Source organism: Panthera pardus, unplaced genomic scaffold (assembly GCF_024362965.1).
Source record: "Panthera pardus isolate Hobbes unplaced genomic scaffold, ASM2436296v1 HiC_scaffold_7, whole genome shotgun sequence".
Taxonomy (NCBI): Eukaryota; Metazoa; Chordata; class Mammalia; order Carnivora; family Felidae; genus Panthera; species Panthera pardus.
The window spans coordinates 81,042,537-81,059,116 of NW_026527002.1; the positions used below are offsets into that span (position 1 = coordinate 81,042,537).

Consider the following 16,580-nt stretch of genomic DNA (forward strand, 5'->3'; position numbering starts at 1 on the left):
TCTCTGCCCCTCCCCCACTCGTGCTCTGTCTCTCTCTCAAAAATAAACATTAAAAAAAATTTTTTTTAAAGAGGCATAAGATTTGAACAGACAGCTCACCAAAAAAAGATACAAAGATGGTCAAAAGCACACGAGGGGATGCTCCTCTCAGTAGAGACACGAACACCGAAACCACCACTCACCAGTGCACACCCAGGAGAATGGCCAGCGCTTACGACCGACTACACCGTGTGTTGACAAGGATGTGGGAGGAGCAGGGCTCTTGTCCGTGCTGGTGGCAGTCAAATCAGCACAGCCGGTTAGAAGGCAGTTTGGCAAGTTAAACGCACACCTGCCTTATGGCCCAGACGTCCGGTCCTGGGTGTTTACCCAAAAAACAGAATCCAGGCCTGTAGAGAGACCCGCACACAAGTGTGCACAGCAGCCTGACTAGCAGTGCCCCTCGTGCGGCGAGCACATCGACACCCGGTGGGCATCCGAAAAGTCAGATACCGTGCCACGGGAACCAGGAATGAGCCGTCCGTCAGGCTGCAGTGTAGACGAATCTCCAGGTCGTCTGATCGGGAAGCGTCCAGGCAAAGCTAAGCAGAACCCCCATGATCCCACTTGCGTGAAATTCTACAAGATACCAACTATGATGACAATAGCAAAGAGGAGTCCCGTGGTGGCACACAGAGGCTTTGGGGGTGATAAACGTGTTCATCTTGGCTTTGAGGATAGGTTCACAAATCCAGGTCAAAACGTGTAGAACCACTCACTTGGAAAAGTGCCATGTTTTGCGTGGCAGTGACACTTCGGTTGTTAAATCTGTCACCCAGACCCAGCTCCCCCCCGTGTCATGTGTCACGACCCGTGGCCTCCCCTCTGGTGCCCCGGCCCCTCCTTCCTGGGACAGGGCTCCAATTAGATGTTAGAGTCGGGGGCCAGGCACCCACTCCCGGCTGCTGGACGCTCAGGACTTGACCTCCAAGCTCACGCTCCCTCGAAGCGGGCTGTCCACGGGCCAGCGATGGGCCGGCCGATGTCACGATTGAGCTCCCTCGGTACCAGAGCTTCCCAGGGGATCGGCTGAGCCCTCCCCGAGCCGCACCAGAGTATGCTTCTCCTGTGACCCCACCCCACCCTCTCAGCTCCCCACCGGGCCTCTCCTGAGAGTGTACCCCCAACTCTGGGCCCACGGTCTGCTCCCTGGGAGCCCAGCCTGGCCACAGCTCAGGTCCCTGCCGTGGCTCATCTCCACGCCGGCCTGCTGTTTCTTGCTGACGGGGGACTCCCAGGAGCTTGGCTGGTGGCATGTGGGTGCATGTGTGTGTCCCCGGCCACCGGGGGGTTCCAGGTAGGGAGCAGGGTCTTGGGAGGAGACCCCACGCTGGGCCTGCCAGTGGTGGGGATCCGAGCTGCTCTGTCTGCCCCACCCGAGGAAGAAACGCTAGCCCTGTTCGGGCAGCAGAAGCTGCTGAATAGGCAGCCGGAAGCGGCACACATCTGTGGAGTGCTGTCACTTCCTTGTCCCATCTGAATCACAGCACCTCAGGGGGCGGCATGGACACCAGAGCCCCACTTGAGGGCAGAACTCAAGACTCGGGCTCCAAGGTCAAGACCAGCCTGTGGCGAAGCCGGGAAGAAACCCAGGCCGGGCGAGCTCTCTCCGGTGCTCCCCTCGCTCACACACGCGGCCAGGGCTTGGCAGGCCGGCCCGGCACCCGGAACCCAGCACCCAGAGACAGGAACAGGCAGTCACCGTGACGTCTGGGGCCACGTCCAACAGAGGTAAACTGCTCCTGAGCGTCTCCGTGGGTGGGAGCCTGTACAGGCTCTGCAGGCAGGTGTGCAGGATCTGGGACTTGACCATGGGTTTGAGACTGGGCCGCAGGTTGCTGGAAGAAACACGGAGAAGATTCTGGACTTTTTCACAAGAGCCCACGGTTCAGGAATGAGACACCAGGCTGAAATGCATTCCCAGCGGGGAGAGGCCTACACAACTTAAGATTTACGAGTGGGTGTCACCAGGATCAGGGCCCAGAATGTGACCGGGGTCAAGGTCGAGGTTCAGCGTGTGGCCCAGGGTCAGGCTCAGGTTGTGACTGAGGCCTGGATTTGGTGTGTGACCAGGTTGGGCATCGGTCTGTGTCAACATGAACGACCCGTCTTGGATAGGAGACGAGGCTGACGGTGCGTGGCCTCAGCAGGGCCAGCCCCGTGTTCCTGGTCCCCTATTCACATCCCGTCTCCTCACATGTGACATGTGGACCCCCACCCCCACGCAATGCCTTGGCCTGTCTTCGTTCTGGACCCCGAGGAGAGTTACCTCAGTCCCACGATGACCAATATGATCTTCTCCCGGAAGAGGGTGGCCAGGAAGTTGGGCTCCTTCTGAAGGATGCGCTGGGTGGGGGGGGAGGGGGGGGGCGAGTCAGAGTGCCCGGTCGGTTCAGCCTCCTGGTCCCGCTGGCGGCCCTGGGAGCCCCCGGGAGCCCCCGCAGGCATCGCTCACCAGGAGGCACTGGATGAGCTCTGGGATCTGAGAGAATTTGTAGCTCGGGGTGCTGTTCTGCCTGAGAGCCTTCAAAAGCATGATGGTCGCCGAAAGGAAGCTCGTCTTCAGGATGTTGTCCTGTCCGTGCGGAGTCCGGGGAGGGTCAGTGGGCCGGCCCCGGCAGAGGACACGCGCCCCCCCCCCCCCGGGTCCCCCCCCCCCCGCCGCCCCGGACGCGGCCGCGCTCACATAGCGGCTGCAGGAGAAGTAGTACACCATCCTGGACACGATGTTGTCCACCCAGGGCAGGATCTGCGCCCCGGCGCGCGCAGCCATCTGCCCGTAGCAGAGCAGGGAGGTGCTGCCGGCCCATCTCCAGTGCGTGTCCGGCTCCGGCTGCTGCGGACAGAGTGGTGGCCCCTGGGGAATCAGCTCTCTACCCGCCGCCCTCCGTGGGAGGGCCCTCCCCGCGTGCGCCTCGGGACCGCGGCCCCGGGCCCCGGGCTCCCCGCCCTCTGGCTGGAGGTACTGCTTCTCGTCTGGGGGGGTCTCTGTCGCTCATGTCTCTTCCCAGCGGGGTGCCCAGGACTAGCAAAGCACAGATGCTCCAGTAAACCCCCAGGGTGGGTGCACACGTGGACACACAGGACCCGGGCCACACGCCCCACCTGAAAATCAAGGCAAGGCCACACGGCTCCCGACCGTCAGACCCGGCGGAGGCTCTGGATCCCGTGTGGGGCCCCAAGGACAAGGCTCAAAACTCCCCGGCCGCAGCAAGAACGGAGGTCTGACACCCACACACCAACCCCTCGGGAAGGTGGGCAGGGCAGGGGTCACCCCCACGTTTCCAACGAGCAAACTGAGGCTCAGAGCACGCCTGCACCAATCCCGGCCCTCTGGCTCCTGCCGCCCCCACACTGCCCTCTCGACCTGGCTGTCTGAGGACGTGAAGACAGTCCTCAGGAACCTGGTGCGGCCCACGTGCTCCAGCGCGGCCCACACCTCCTGCATGTGCGTGGAGGACACGATGCCGACCGCCACGGCAATGCCCTGTGGGCCAGAGACGCCGTGAGCTCGTCCCCACGCGGCAGTGCTGGACGCGGCCTGCCGTCTCCTCCCCACCCTCCCGGGGGCCCCGAAGGGCGTGTGTCCCACTGGGGCCGCCGGGGCGGGATGGAACCAGGACTCGGCCGCGGACAGGTGCCCGAGGTCACCTCCAGGCGGCACCCGCACCGCAGCCCCTTGTCGCTCGGCACAGCGCCGGGGGCCGCGGGAGCCCCACCAGGTCGTGGCGTGAAGGGTGGGGTGCCCATCTGCCGTCAAGCAGCTACGTCCGCGCGGGGGGTGGGGCGGCGCGGGGGGCGGGGCGGAGGGGCGGGGGTGCCGAGGGCTGCCACCCACCTCCCGCTGGCCGGACGACTGGTGGGACAGCTCCAGGAGGCCGGCCAGGTGCCTCCTCACCAGGTCCGCACAGTCGCACTCTCGGAGGATCAGCCCGTAAAAGTGGAAGAGGAAGGTCTGGGGGGAGGGAGGAGGGGGTGTGGGACGGGGCACGGGGACAGGGGCGCCGCCACCGCAGGGCGAGGGGCGAGTGAATTCGCGGAGCTTGTCCTGAGCACCTTCCCGAGCTGCGCGGCTCCTGCCTCAGGCTGCTGCGCCCACCGTCTGCTTGAGGCCGCAGGAGGCGCGGGGGCCACCGCAGCACCCCCTCCCCGCCCACCTTGAACGGCTTCTTCACCGCGCCTGGGGCTGCAGCCAGACCCTGAGCGCCAAGTTTCGTGGGTCCTGCAGGGCGGTACCCAGACGCCGTGTGGGCTGCGGTGCCTCGGTTTCCCCGGAGGCTCCCGCGGTTCCCACCCCCCCCACCCCGCCCCGGGCACACCCAAGCCGAGCCTGAGCGCCGTCCTGTGCAGGGCCGAACGGTCACAGGGGACCTCCCCTCCCGCCCGCCTCAGGTGTCCCGGGCAGAGCTGCACCCCCCTGCCCCCCAGCCTCACTTCCTGCGGACGCAGGAGGCTGCGTTCAGGGTGTTCCGGAATTCCCCTTTATCTTTCTCCCGATGAAAATGTGTAGTTTCTACATCGGGCAACACAACTTGAACAGAGTGCACTCCTGATTGTCACCGATGACCCCACTGTCGAGCGTGGCTCCCTCACTAGAGCGTAAGCCTGCCGTCCTTGCCCCGGCCGCGCCCCTGGGGCCCGGAAGAGGGCCTGGCCGGCTGGGAGCCAGGGCTCAGCGAACACGAAGTGGCCCCGAGGCCGCCGTCCCCTTGCAACAGCACCCCTCGTGCCTTCCCGGCGTCGTCCGTGTGCGCAGGGCTTCAGATGGCGACAATCACTTGGGAAGCAGGGAAGGGGCCTGAGCGGCCGCGGGCTCTCTGCAGTCACAGCCTCCCGGGGGCTCTGAGCACACACGTGGGAGACCCCGGGAAGCCCCACCCCAGGCACTGACCTTCTCCAAAGGCTGCTTGAGTTCTAGGTTCAAGGCCGCCAGGAGCTCCTGGAGGCCAGCGTTGGGCACCTCTTTCCTGATGAGCTGTGGGCGGGACACAGTGTTCAGGCCCCACCCGACCCTCCGGGGGAAGCTGGACCCCTGCATCCGCTGGGAAACCCCAGGGATGAAAACTCGGGGTGGGCACCTGTGGGTGAGCAGAGAAGACAAACCACTCCCCAAAAGGGTAAGGAGATATTTGCCAGAGGGCTGTGCCCACCTCTGCTTGGTCCCTGGCAGCCCCCCACCTGCGGGACACCCCTGCACCCCTTAAGCTGGCTGGGGACCCTGTGACACTCTGGCCCTGCCAGTGTCCCCCAGCCCTCTCATGCTGCCATCTTGCTGACCTCAGGGCCTTTGCACGGGCTCTTCCCACTGGCCGGATGTCCCTCCCTCCCCTGCTCTGAAGCAGAGCAGGAACCTGGCCATCAGCCAGGTTCCAGGGGCCCGAAGCCAAGCTGTGTGTGTGCTTAGAGCCCGTCTCCCTCTAGGCACACGTCCGTGCTGCTGTCCCTGCTACTCAATTCTGTCTGTCGGCCCTGAACTCCTGAAGACTCTGCAGCAGGAAGGTGGAGGACGGGGGCCGAGGGGGCCCTACCCAACCTGGGAGCTCAGCCACCGCCAGTGGTGGCTCAGGCCTTCACGCTGAACAGGCCAGAGTGTGTGGGGCGTCAGGGAAAAGCAGGGCCTGGCCCCCCACGATGGCAGGAGTCCTGAGCTGGGGAGCCTCCTGCGGCCCACAGGTTGGGAGGTCCCCTGGCACAGAGGTGGGCCAGACACCGCCCGGTCCTCTCCAGTCCCCGGGGCCTAGAGCCGGGGGCAGGCTGGCTGGCTCCATGTGGCTCCCTGGCCCGTACCTGCCGCCAGGCCCCAGTGACAACGTCTGAGCACCAGCTGGCAGGGCCTCTGTGCCCCACCTGCCCCTCCGCTTGTGGCCCAACACCTTCCTACATCCCGGCACCTTCTGCCACACGTCCCTGAAGGTCAGAGGCTTCGGGGGCTGCCGAGGCCGGCGGGAGCCAAGCGGCAGTGCGGGCCTCGGGGCTCACCCCGTGAGCCCTGGAGTGGCAGAAGGTAGCGTCCCGCACGGACGAGCAGGGCTCCTGGGCTCCCACCTGGGTGTGCTCCCGGATGTGGCGCTGGATGGCCTCCAACGCCTGGCTCTTCTGCAAGGCCGACATGGTCCTGATTTTGCCGACGAGCGCTTCCTCCCAGAGGGGTCCGTCATTGGGGGGCTTGCTCGTGCTCGCCCTGCCTAGGTGCTCTGCAGAGGACAGAAGAGCAGTCTGGTGCCGGGGCACCAGACGGAAGCCTAGACCCCCCAGTTCTGGCTCCGGCCGTGCCCTTCGGTCACATGGCCCAAAGGACTTTCTTGACAACGCGTCTGCAGGGAAACCGGTGTGAGCGCAGCCAGGAGGCAAAACACAGAGGGCAGACGCCGCCCCGGGTGCCAGGGCACAGCCCGCCGCAGAGCCCAGCCAGCCAGGCGAAGAGAACACGCCTCGTGACGGGAACGCACAAAACGCCAGCCCAGGAGAACGCGGTCCCAAAGGAGTCGCTCATCGTTTGGAGTAAAAAAGTAACCTACGTCCCTGCCCTACTTCTCACACCAAAATAAATAGCAGGCAGTTACGAAGCTTGAATTTCCGAATGGCAGCTGTGAACATGCCGAGCAGACGTGGCTTTGTTACCTGGAAACCCCAGAGTAGAGGTTCTGAATATGACACAAAGAGGCAAAAGGGAAAACGCTTTTAGAGTCAGCGACGTCGGCTTAGGGCCCAAGCCATCGTTACAGCCCACGGAACGGTAAACTGAGGAGACGTCTTCACGGGACGTCTACGACAGAAGGCCAGTATCGATGCTCCAGACCCTTCTAGGTCAGGAGAGCGTTGAGCCACCGTGGGGAAGGGGTGGAGAGGCGCCCAGAAGAGACCCTGGTGACCAGTAAAGAGATGAGAAGGCCGTTCAGCAGCGATACAAGGAAAGCAAATTAAAACCACAAGGAGACAGGACTTTTCCCGCCAGGTTGTCGAGGCACAGGTGCGGAGGAGCGAGGGGTGGAGACGCCATCCCAGCACTGGGGGTGGACGCAGGGACCCGTCCTCTTTGAAAGATGACAGCACTCCTTTCTCGAGCGTACGTCAAAACCGTGTTCCGAGCCACTCGGACGACCAGCTTCCCGGCTCACGAGGCACAGCCTGGGAGCCTTCTGAGAACCAAATCCTTCAACACGGTTTACAGAGGTGATCAGTGCCGCTTTGATCAGGAGAAAGCGGGAGTGGGGGGTGCGAGGCCAGCGCCCCCCTGGGAATGGAAACAAAGTCAGGCCTGGGGTCAGCCGCAGGGTGGGTCCCGCGCTGCCGCTCCCTACCGCGGGCCAGGAGCCAGCATCGCCCGGTGGCCCACGGTCTCGGGGCTGCTGGTGGGCCCAAGCACACCCCGCTTCAGGACCCCCCCCAGCCCTGGCTGACACCCACAGCCAGGGCCACCGCTCGAAGCCAGCGCCGGGCCCAGGCTTAAGGCGGCTTGTGAGGTGGCCTCACTCGTGGTGCTGACCCGCTGCCGTCTGGGTCCATCTGCTGTTTCATTCATTCATTCATTCATTCATTCAATGAGAGCTTGTTGGGAATCTATTAGATTTGGGAATCTCGTGCCCAGCACGAGAACCGCAAATAAACAACAAATGCTCGTGTTTACAGCACTCTCGAGGGGCCTGTGCCCCCAGAGCAGGTGGGGGACCACCCTGCCCCTCCCTGTCAGGGCCACAGGAAGCCGGTGGCACAGAGCCAGTGCCCTTCCCCCCCGGACCTGCCCCCGAGCAGCTGTGGACCCTGGTCTCTTCTTGGGGGTGGCCTGGGCGGCTGTGGTCCTCCGTGGTGCTGCAGGCCGGCAGGGAGAGCAAGGCCTCCAGAGCAAGCCTCACCTGCTTTGTCAGACTCCAGAGACAAAGCCCTTCCAGAAGTTTCTGTCAGGTGTGCATGGAGGCGGCCCTCAGCACCCGGCAGACACGAGACCACGGCACCCTCCGTGCCGCCCTTGGCTCTGCACGCACACCCTGCACAGAGCGGACACTTGGCAAATGGAAGCCAAGTGACCTGAAACAAACGGCCGGGGGAAGGGACGTGCTCCGAGCCTGGAGGGGACCAGGACAGTGTTGTCCAGAGACCGCCCACTGGGCCCCCGATCCCCACAGCCCCCAGCCCACCTGCTCACCAATATCCAGCTTCTGCTCCCCTTCGGGCGACAGGCAGTTGGACCTCCAGTGGGGACAGGAGAAACCCTCGCTGGGTATGGCCACCATGGACAGCGTCACCTCCCTGGAGAGCAGGTTCTGGCGCGGGGACAGAGGGCAGGACCAGTCAGACTTGCCGAAGAGAGGCCACACCACACTGGGGCCCCCGCCTCAGTTGCCCCAACCTTATCAGGACCCTACCCCAGTCAGTCACCCCAACCTACCAGGGCCCCCTCAGTCATGCAGCTCCGTGAGCTCTGGGGACCTAGGGAAGGAGGAAGGATGAGCTGACATTCAAGGCCATCGGGTCCTCACCAGCCCCAGGCTCCCCCTCCCAGAGGCTCGGGTTCCACATCCCGAATCGGGCCTCCCACTGTCCAGACACCCACAGCCCAGGGGCATCGTGGAGGGTCAAAGGAGCTTCACCAGAGCCTTCCCAGGATGCAGGGGGACCAGAGCCCAGACACCCACCGCCCCCTCTGACCTGGGCCTGTGTGGAAGAGTCATGTGCCCTGACCGGCCTTGCAGCCTCATGGCAGCCCGGGGCCCTCCTCTGCCGTCACGTCTCCCTGGGCCGTCCACACCCACCCACCCTTCCACCAGGCTCCCCAGCATGAGGGGATGGCGAAGGGCCCGCTTCCAGGGCACCTTCTGGTTCAGAGGGCCCGGGACAGGCCAGAATGTGCATTTCTAAGAAGCATCCAGGGGACCCCGATGCTGCCAGTCTGGGCTCCGGGCCACCCCTCTCTGGGCTGGGCCCCCCGCAAGTGCTCTCCCCCAGGACCCTGGCCCAGAGGCTCCTCCTCCGGGAGAGAGCGCCTCCAAGACCATCAGCCACACTAGGGCTCTGGCGGCCCTTTGACCCCTCCCACCTCCACCTTAACTCCTGGTGACTCCCCAAAACTGTCCTCTCCTCCGCCCACTGCCCCCTCTCTCCCTGGGCCCCAAAAGGAGCCTCGCGCATCTCCTGAGCCCAAGTCTCTCTTCCCGGCCTCTGCTTCAGTCTCCCGGAGAGCTGGGGCCCCGCTCTGGGTCCCTCCCCACCGGAGGCAGGGGTGTCCGCACCCCAAGTCCCCAGTGTGTACAGGAATACGTGAAGGCAGGTGAACCCGTGAGTCCGTGCCCTCTAGCAGGTGCTCCTGAGGGTGAGCCAGAGAAAGCCTCTCCCCAAGCAGGGGCAGGGGCCCTGTCCGTCTGGGCTCTTACACCCACCGGCACAGCGCCAGGGAACAGGGGTGCCAGTCGGCTCTCGGGGGAGCCTCCTGTGCTTCCCGAGTACCCCTGCTCCTCCTTCCCTCACTCGACAGATGTCCGGTGTCCCGTGCACAGGCCTGGAGTAGGTGACAACCGACAGCCACAGCCCAGCCCTGCCCTCCGTCCCGGGGCCACCTGCAGCCGGCACCCCAGATCCCAACATCTGACCCCCCTGTTCGCCCAGACCCTCAGCACCCTGTCGCTTCGGGGCCCGCGTCAGCCCCCTCCCTCCCCACCCTGGTCTGAGCTGGCTGCTCCCTCATCTAGGGTCCCCGAGACTCCTTCCTGACCCCAGCAGGCCCTGCTTCTGCTCCCGCCTGACTCTTGGTGATACACTCCTGAGGGCGCCCTCAACACCCCATGCACAGGCGCTCACCTCCTCCAAGGCCCTTGTGACCTGCACTCTGGCTATGGGTTCTGGCCGGGAGGATGTTGGTGTTTGGGGGAGAGAGTTCTTCCTGGAGGTTGAACCCCAGGTTGAACTGGTCCCCAAAGCCCTGTCCATGGGTGAGACAAGGGCCACTGTCACCCATTCCCAGCCTGGGGTGGGGGCCAGGTTGTTGGCAGTGATAGTGGGAGCAGGCCTGGGAGGCTTCCTGGAGTGGGTGAGGTGAGACCCCAAAGTCCGTGAAGGGGACAGCGGACCCCAGGAAGTAATGTTCAGGGGCCCCGAAGTAATCAAATCCCAAAGAGGATGATTCGGCCAGAGACGGCAGAGGTCAGCTAGGTAGGAAAGCAGCTGGGGGAGGGGAGAGCATGGGCTCCCCCGCTGCTCGCTGATCTCCCCCAACAGGGGTGGCCCCCCACCTGCAGGGCCCTTCCTCTCCCGCCACCACCACCAGGTGCAGGGACCCACCCTCCGAGTTGCCCACTGCTCTCAAAGGAAGGAACCACCCCAGGCCCCCAGGACCCTGTCAACTGCTGCTCCCTGCCTGGTCCCCAGGGTCCACACTCAGAACCCTACCTGTACCTTTGCACAAGCTACTTTTGCCCGGAGCACGCCTTCCCTGTCGCCTGCATACCCCTCCACTCCGTGCTCCCTTAACCTGCTGGCCCTCTGCTCTGGCCCCCACCCACTCCTCCCCGGGGTTCCCTTAATGCCTCCCTCCCCGGGCCATAAGGTCCCAACGGGGAGCCTGCCTTGCTAAACACACGCTTCGGGGACGCTGGGAATCAACTCAGAGGCGAGCTTCAGGCTAATCCACGAAATCTCGTGTAAAAGATGTTATTCACAAGTAAAGACTGTTTAAAAGGTTGTGAAAGATAACAGCCCCCAAGAGAGGGAATCTCAGCTAAGACCCCCAGAGTGCACACAGGTGCACATTTCTGGGAATTTAATCTCTGGAAAAAGAGAAATGCATGAAAAATCTACCTACTCGAGGGTGCTTCATGGATTTAAAAAGCTATGTTCCAAAGTAGAGGAAGGAGGGGCAGTGATCAAAAGTCGGGTTTCTAAAGACTGTTCAACGACGTGGGGAAATGCTTAGGAGCCCACAGGGAATAAAAAAATTCGATGACTCAGATTTACAGTCAAAAGTCATCTCGGGGTGTCGGGCTTCCAGGGGATTCTGTTTCCTGTACCCTTTGCAACAATTTGCAACCTGTGTTCCGAGGTCCGGGGACCCTGAGGAGACAGGGAGGGGTCAGGCCCCGGCCTCGAGGGTGGGGCTCTGCTCAGGCCTGGGAGAGGCCGGTGTTGGGAGAGGTTCACAGGGGGGCAGGACGCCAGCCCATCCCCAGCCCCTGCACAAACCAGCAGCGTCCTGCAGACATCTGAGCGGCTGGGAGGCAGTGACGGCTCGAGGTCACCCAGCCCTAGAGGCCCTGACAGGCCGCCACCAGATGGCAAAGGGTTTATTCTCCGAGAAAGCCTGGGGGAGACTTGGAGGACATTTATGGATTCACGGGGCTGGGAGCCAAGCCAGGCGGAGGTGACCCGGAAGGGCCTTCCTCCAGTGACCCAGGGAGACCGCGCAGCCGGGGGCAGTAGCAGCTGTGTGTCTGGCTTTCCCCACTGCCGTTTGGAGGTCAGCAGAGGCCCCGTGGACGTCATGCAGACTGGAGGCCCCTGTCAAAATCGTCTGTGATTGTGAGTGTGGTGCCCTGAGTGCTGGGGGGCATCTAGAAAGGTCTGTGGCGGGGGCACCTGGGTGGCTTGGTCGGTTAAGCATCCGACTTTGGCTCAGGTCATGATCTTGCAGTCCATGAGTTCGAGCCCCGCGTCGGGCTCTGTGCTGACAGCTCGGAGCCTGGAGCCTGCTTCGGATTCTGTGTCTCCCTCTCTCTCTGCCCCTCCCCTGCTCCTGCTCTGCCTCTCTGTCTCTGTCTCTGTCTCTCTCTCAAAAAGAAATAAACATTAACAAAAAATGTCGAAAGGCCTGTGGGTGTGGCTCCAGCTGTGCATTTACGGGCGGCTCAGCTGTGCCTCAGGTCGGGGTGGATACCTCCGGGCGGCCTTCCTTCCGTGAGTCTTCGAGTCTCTGATCCCAGGGCTCAGTGGGGACACGTCTCCTGAGAAAGTGGGTCCAGAAACCGCGTTTCCCTGGCTGACCCTGTTTCCCAAACAGCCACCCTGTCCTGAGAATTCCATCCCCAACTGACATCGTGGGCAGTTGAGGGCCTTCCGGGCGCGCGTGGCTGGTCTGGACCTGGGCAGGTCTGGACGCTGACCCGGACAGACAGGCCTGAGACGGCGGTGCCCACCCTGCCTTGTCGCAGCCGGGAAGCGGCAGTCAGGCCTCGCTCGAGGGGCCCGTCTTTGGAGAGACCCCTGCCTGCTTCTGACCAGCACCATGCAGGCCCTCGAGGGCGTGTGTCCCCGGCACCACCATCCGGATGCCGCCCGGGGCCAGGCCCCCCAAAGCCCCGAGAATACAAAACGGGTGCAGACTTGCTCCCACCTGCCCACGGGCGCATTCCGTGATGGCCTCCCCTTGAGGGGCACTCAGAGGTGCAGCCACACCCCCTGCCCCCGGGGGAAGCCGAGCCCCTCCCTGGCAGTGCTCCCCAAGGGATCCTCTCCCCCCCACCCGCCCACCCACCTCACCATCCCCCAGGGCTGCTCAGTGACTGAAAGCAGGCTCCGGCCGAGACAGACCAGGGGTCCCCTCCCTGGCAACTGCCACACGGGGCCTCGGCCGCGCCCTCCGCCCGGGACTCCCCCCGCCCCCCCCCCAGCCCCACCAGCAGGTGCACTCCTGAGCCTTCCCGAGAACAGCGTGCCGCGTAACTCCCCTGAGGAGCCTTGACCTGTTAAGAGTTTTTATTGTAAGAGCTTTCTCCTCCAGAGACACCCCCGCCAGCCACCCCTGGGGGCAGCTGGAAGAGGTCCCCTTGAGAGTGCTGTAGGTCCGTCACTGTCTCTGGGACGCTCTCGAGGGCATCCCTGATCAACAGTGGGGCTCTCCAATTCCCCAGGCAGAGAAAATCCCAGGGCTGCAGACCGCTGAGTTAGAAAGAGGCCCCCTCCCCTCGGATGAGCTCGGGGTGAGGCCCCAGAAGGCGCCGCTGCCCTGGTGGAGAGGCAGGCGGGCAAGTACAATGCGAACCGGCTCCTTGAGGCCACCGTAGCCACCAGCAGGGGCTGACAAGGGATGGGGCCCCAAGGAAGCTGGGGGTGACCCCACAAGCGGTCCAATGGGGGGGTTCCTGCCATGAGTGCCGTGGGAGAGGTGGGTCCCGGGCTCAGAACGGGGGCCCTGCGGGCGGCTGGCCTGAGGCCTCCATCTGTGAGGCCATCGGGAGGCTGGGAGCCCGGTGTAGAGAGAAAGCCCCAGAATGAGGCCTCCCCCAGGACAGGCAGCGGCCGCTTTGTTGGGCAGTTTGAAAGCTGTGGCCCGAGGAACCTTCTGCCGGGAGGGCACTTGTCTCCCCACTTGTGCCCCCCCGCTCCCTGGTCAAGGCCCACAGCTCTTAGCTCTGGAGGGTGTTGGTGGGGAGGGCGGGGTGCGGTGGGGGACCCTGATGAAGCCCTGTCCAGGCTCTGAGGCACTGTAGGGACACATAAAGGGCTTTCCCAACCCCCACAAGCCCTTTGGACCATTCGCCACGAGAAGAGGGGCCAGAGTGGCCCTGAGATGTGTCGGGGCGGGGGCGGGGGGAGCTCGCTAAAGACCCTCAACGCCTCCAGATCGCAGTCAGGTAGAACCGAACTTTCAGGCCACACTGTGGGCACGTGGCCCTCGAGGGCCCCACATCTGAACGGGGACCTCAGTTCCCGGGCCTCTGGTGGCACGTGCCGTCTCTGTGGTGACGAGGGCTGTCTGGGGAAGAGTGGCTGGTCAGGGGGGAGGGACTGGGCAGTGGCTGGCCTCTGCTTCAGAGCTCTGAGCAGAAAGGCCACAGGCAGGGGCCGCGGGCGCGCCGGGACTGGGCGGGCAGCCACCTGGAGGGTAGAGAAAGCCGCCCAGTGGTGGCTCTGAGCGGAAGTGGGTGGCGCCGGGGCACCGGGAAGCACCCCACTGGCAGGCGCCTGCCCAGCCCAGGGGCTTGGTGCCCCCAGGCCCCGTGCTCAGTGGGTGCCCCTCCCGAGGCTGGGAGCACGGCATGGGGGCTGGGAGGCATCCTGCTCTCAGGAAGGGGCGTCCTGGAGGAGGCAAGGGGCTGGGGGAAACAGGCCTGAGTTCGGCTGGAGAAGGAGGGCTGCAGGGTGGCCAGGGTGCATTTGCCCAGGAGCCGGCGAGGCCGGTGACAGCCCGCGTCACAAGTCAAGCAGCGGCCAGGACTCAAAGCACCAATTTCTAGACAGGAGAGTGCAGGTGCCCGTGGTGTGGCCATCGCCCTGCGGCTGGGGGCCAAAAATCTGAGGAAGCAGGAGGATGGCCCTCACCCTGGAGTGGGTGTGGAATCAGGAGCAGCCTGGGAAGGCTTCTTGGAGGAGGCAAGAGAGGGACAGAGGACCCTGGGTGCTCTTGGGGGGGACCACTGTGAGAGGAGGGGCGAGGATGGGCAGGCCGAGGTTGGGGGGGGTCATGGGGGGTTTGACAATGGCAGCGGTGGGGAGCAGGGGAGGGGCACGGGGTGGGGCTGGGGGGAAGGAATCCCACCTCGACACCGTAACCGCGAGGCTTTTGGAGACAGGTGGGCTGTGTGGCTGCTGGGTGGCAGGGGCGGGGCGAAGGGGGCAGGACAAGCAATCTGAGAGGTGGGGACAAGCCCCATGGTGGCCAAGGTCGAGCTGCATGTGAGTGACTGCAGGGTACTGGGGGAAGGCAGCCCGGGGCAGAGGGGTCCCGAGTCGCGGCATGGAGTGGACAGAGTGCTCGGAGAAGGCTCGGCTCATGGGGCCTCCCAGGCAGCCGTCCAAGGGCCGCCCACCCTCCAGCCCCTCGGAGGGGATCTGCTCTCAGGGCTGCAGCTGACAAGGCCCCTGCCTGCTGCACGTCCTCACGGCCCCTGAACCCGGTGTCAGTTCCTCAGCACGCACCCGTCACTGCCGGAGTTTGAAAACCCGGAATCAGGTGCACAGAGATGGAGACGGCAGACGGAGCAGTGAGGGGGCTCCGGCACCCCCACCCGGAGGGACCCCTGGGCGGAGGGAGGCCCTGAACCGCAGGAGCCCTGGGGTCACACTGGGGAGCCCGGGAACCCAAGCGTGTGCCACGGAGGGGCCGCCTCTGCACCTGCGGTTGGTGACTCTGTGAGCCTTACCAGGCTGACTTTCTCCCTGCCGCCCAAGGTCCGCGTGGAGCTGGGGAGGCAGGGTGTGGGGGCCTCACGGCTTCAGATGGACGGACCCCTCCCTGTGGGGAAGAGGTGGGATGGGAAAGACACGGGCCCCGCTGAGTCCCGTCACAGCCCACGGCTCCCCGCGACAGGCTGCCACCATCTGACTCACTTATTCCACATGTGATGATTGAACACCCAGAATGTACTGTCCCCCGTCAGCTCGGGAAAGGAAGAAAGGGGGGGCTCAGCCTGCCAGGGAGGCAGACTCCTAAACCAACAGTCATTCAAAAGCGCCCGGTGGAAACCGTCCAGGTCTGCCGGGGACAATCAGGGCAGGCTTCCTGGAGGAAGGGGCGTTGGAGCTGGGGCCTGAAGCAGAGGGAGGAGCTTGCCAGACTGCGGCACGCGAAGGGACGGAACAGCGTGCAAAGGCATACAGCAGGGGAAGCCGGTCCCGGGCCGGAGTGCAAGGGTGGAGCCCGGAGAAGGGGGTGCTTGGGGGGCCGCATGTGGCCCCCACGGCGGGGGCAGGGGGCGAGTATCCTTTGCAAACGCAAGGCTTTGGATTCGGGTTTTGCCTTTTGGCAGAAGGGAGGCTTCTGGGGGTTCAAAGCAGCAGGAAGGAGCAGGGTATCGGCCACAGGGAGGCGGCGCCCGGTCGCCATCAGACTCGGGCTTCACGCCGCACTTGAGACGAGGCAAGAGGCCTCAGAGGCCCTTCCCGACACTCTCCTCCCGGGTCCCGGCTCTGGGTCCTGCTCTGCCCGCAGATGGAGAGGGAGGGAAGGCCAGGAGGGGCAGTCTTCCCGGCGGAGGGGGGCCGGGGGGGGGGGGTGCTTCAAGATGTCTGCAGCCAAGCAACCCCAGGCCAGGGCTCGCCCCTCCGGCGGTCAGCCGCGTCCCCATATCAGGTGGAGACACTCTTGTGCCCATCCCCTTGGGCCCCTCCCCTGCTGACGGAACCCCATCAGAAGGAGACCCCCCCACCAGGGGGAGGCGGAGCGTGTTGGCTCCGAATGCTGCTGCTGTCACCCCCCTCTGGCCCCCCCGCCTCACCAGCGATGGCCTGGGACATGGCAAGGGCCTCTGTGCCTGTTGCTGTTGAGACGGTTCCCTGCTGGGGCCGCCGGTATGACCGGGAGCAGAGGTGTGGGTCCAGGCCTGGGGGCCCCTGGAGAGGCTGGCACTCAGCAGCGCCCCCACCTGGTCAGGAGTCCCTGAGCTAGCCAAGGAGGGCCCAGCCAGAAGTGCGGTCAGCCGACGCGGCCCAAGCCTGCCCGGATGAGAGCGTCTTCCTCTCACAGCATCAGAGGTCGGAGCGGGCAGCCCGGAGCCCGTGTAGACAGTCTGTGCCCCTCCTGCCTCGTGTGGCTGAGAGCGGGAAGCCGGCGGGACCTGCAGAGTCGATGTTATTGTTCCTGGGGATTCCGTGGGGACCCCCTTCCTCTCCCACCTCAC

General features: G+C 64.5%; 1 protein-coding gene across 3 annotated transcripts in view; it reads right to left on the reverse strand.

The window, feature by feature from the left end:
- LOC109273031 (maestro heat-like repeat family member 5) overlaps positions 1 to 12,028 on the reverse strand; it is a 30,553-nt gene extending 18,525 nt beyond the window's left edge. For 2 of the 3 annotated variants that reach the window (XM_053896076.1, XM_053896075.1), the window contains exons 1-11: positions 11,900 to 12,028; positions 8,426 to 8,466; positions 8,183 to 8,300; positions 6,085 to 6,233; positions 4,931 to 5,014; positions 3,878 to 3,994; positions 3,407 to 3,526; positions 2,726 to 2,875; positions 2,495 to 2,614; positions 2,309 to 2,385; positions 1,742 to 1,877 (exon numbers count right to left, since the gene is read on the reverse strand). In XM_053896076.1, coding sequence (XP_053752051.1) covers positions 1,742 to 1,877; positions 2,309 to 2,385; positions 2,495 to 2,614; positions 2,726 to 2,875; positions 3,407 to 3,526; positions 3,878 to 3,994; positions 4,931 to 5,014; positions 6,085 to 6,233; positions 8,183 to 8,300; positions 8,426 to 8,443 — 1,089 coding nt within the window. In that variant the 5' untranslated portion in view covers positions 8,444 to 8,466; positions 11,900 to 12,028. The remainder of the gene's footprint in view (positions 1 to 1,741; positions 1,878 to 2,308; positions 2,386 to 2,494; positions 2,615 to 2,725; positions 2,876 to 3,406; positions 3,527 to 3,877; positions 3,995 to 4,930; positions 5,015 to 6,084; positions 6,234 to 8,182; positions 8,301 to 8,425; positions 8,467 to 11,899) is intronic. The other variant, XM_053896074.1, reaches the window with a different exon arrangement.
- Positions 12,029 to 16,580: the final 4,552 nt, after the last annotated feature.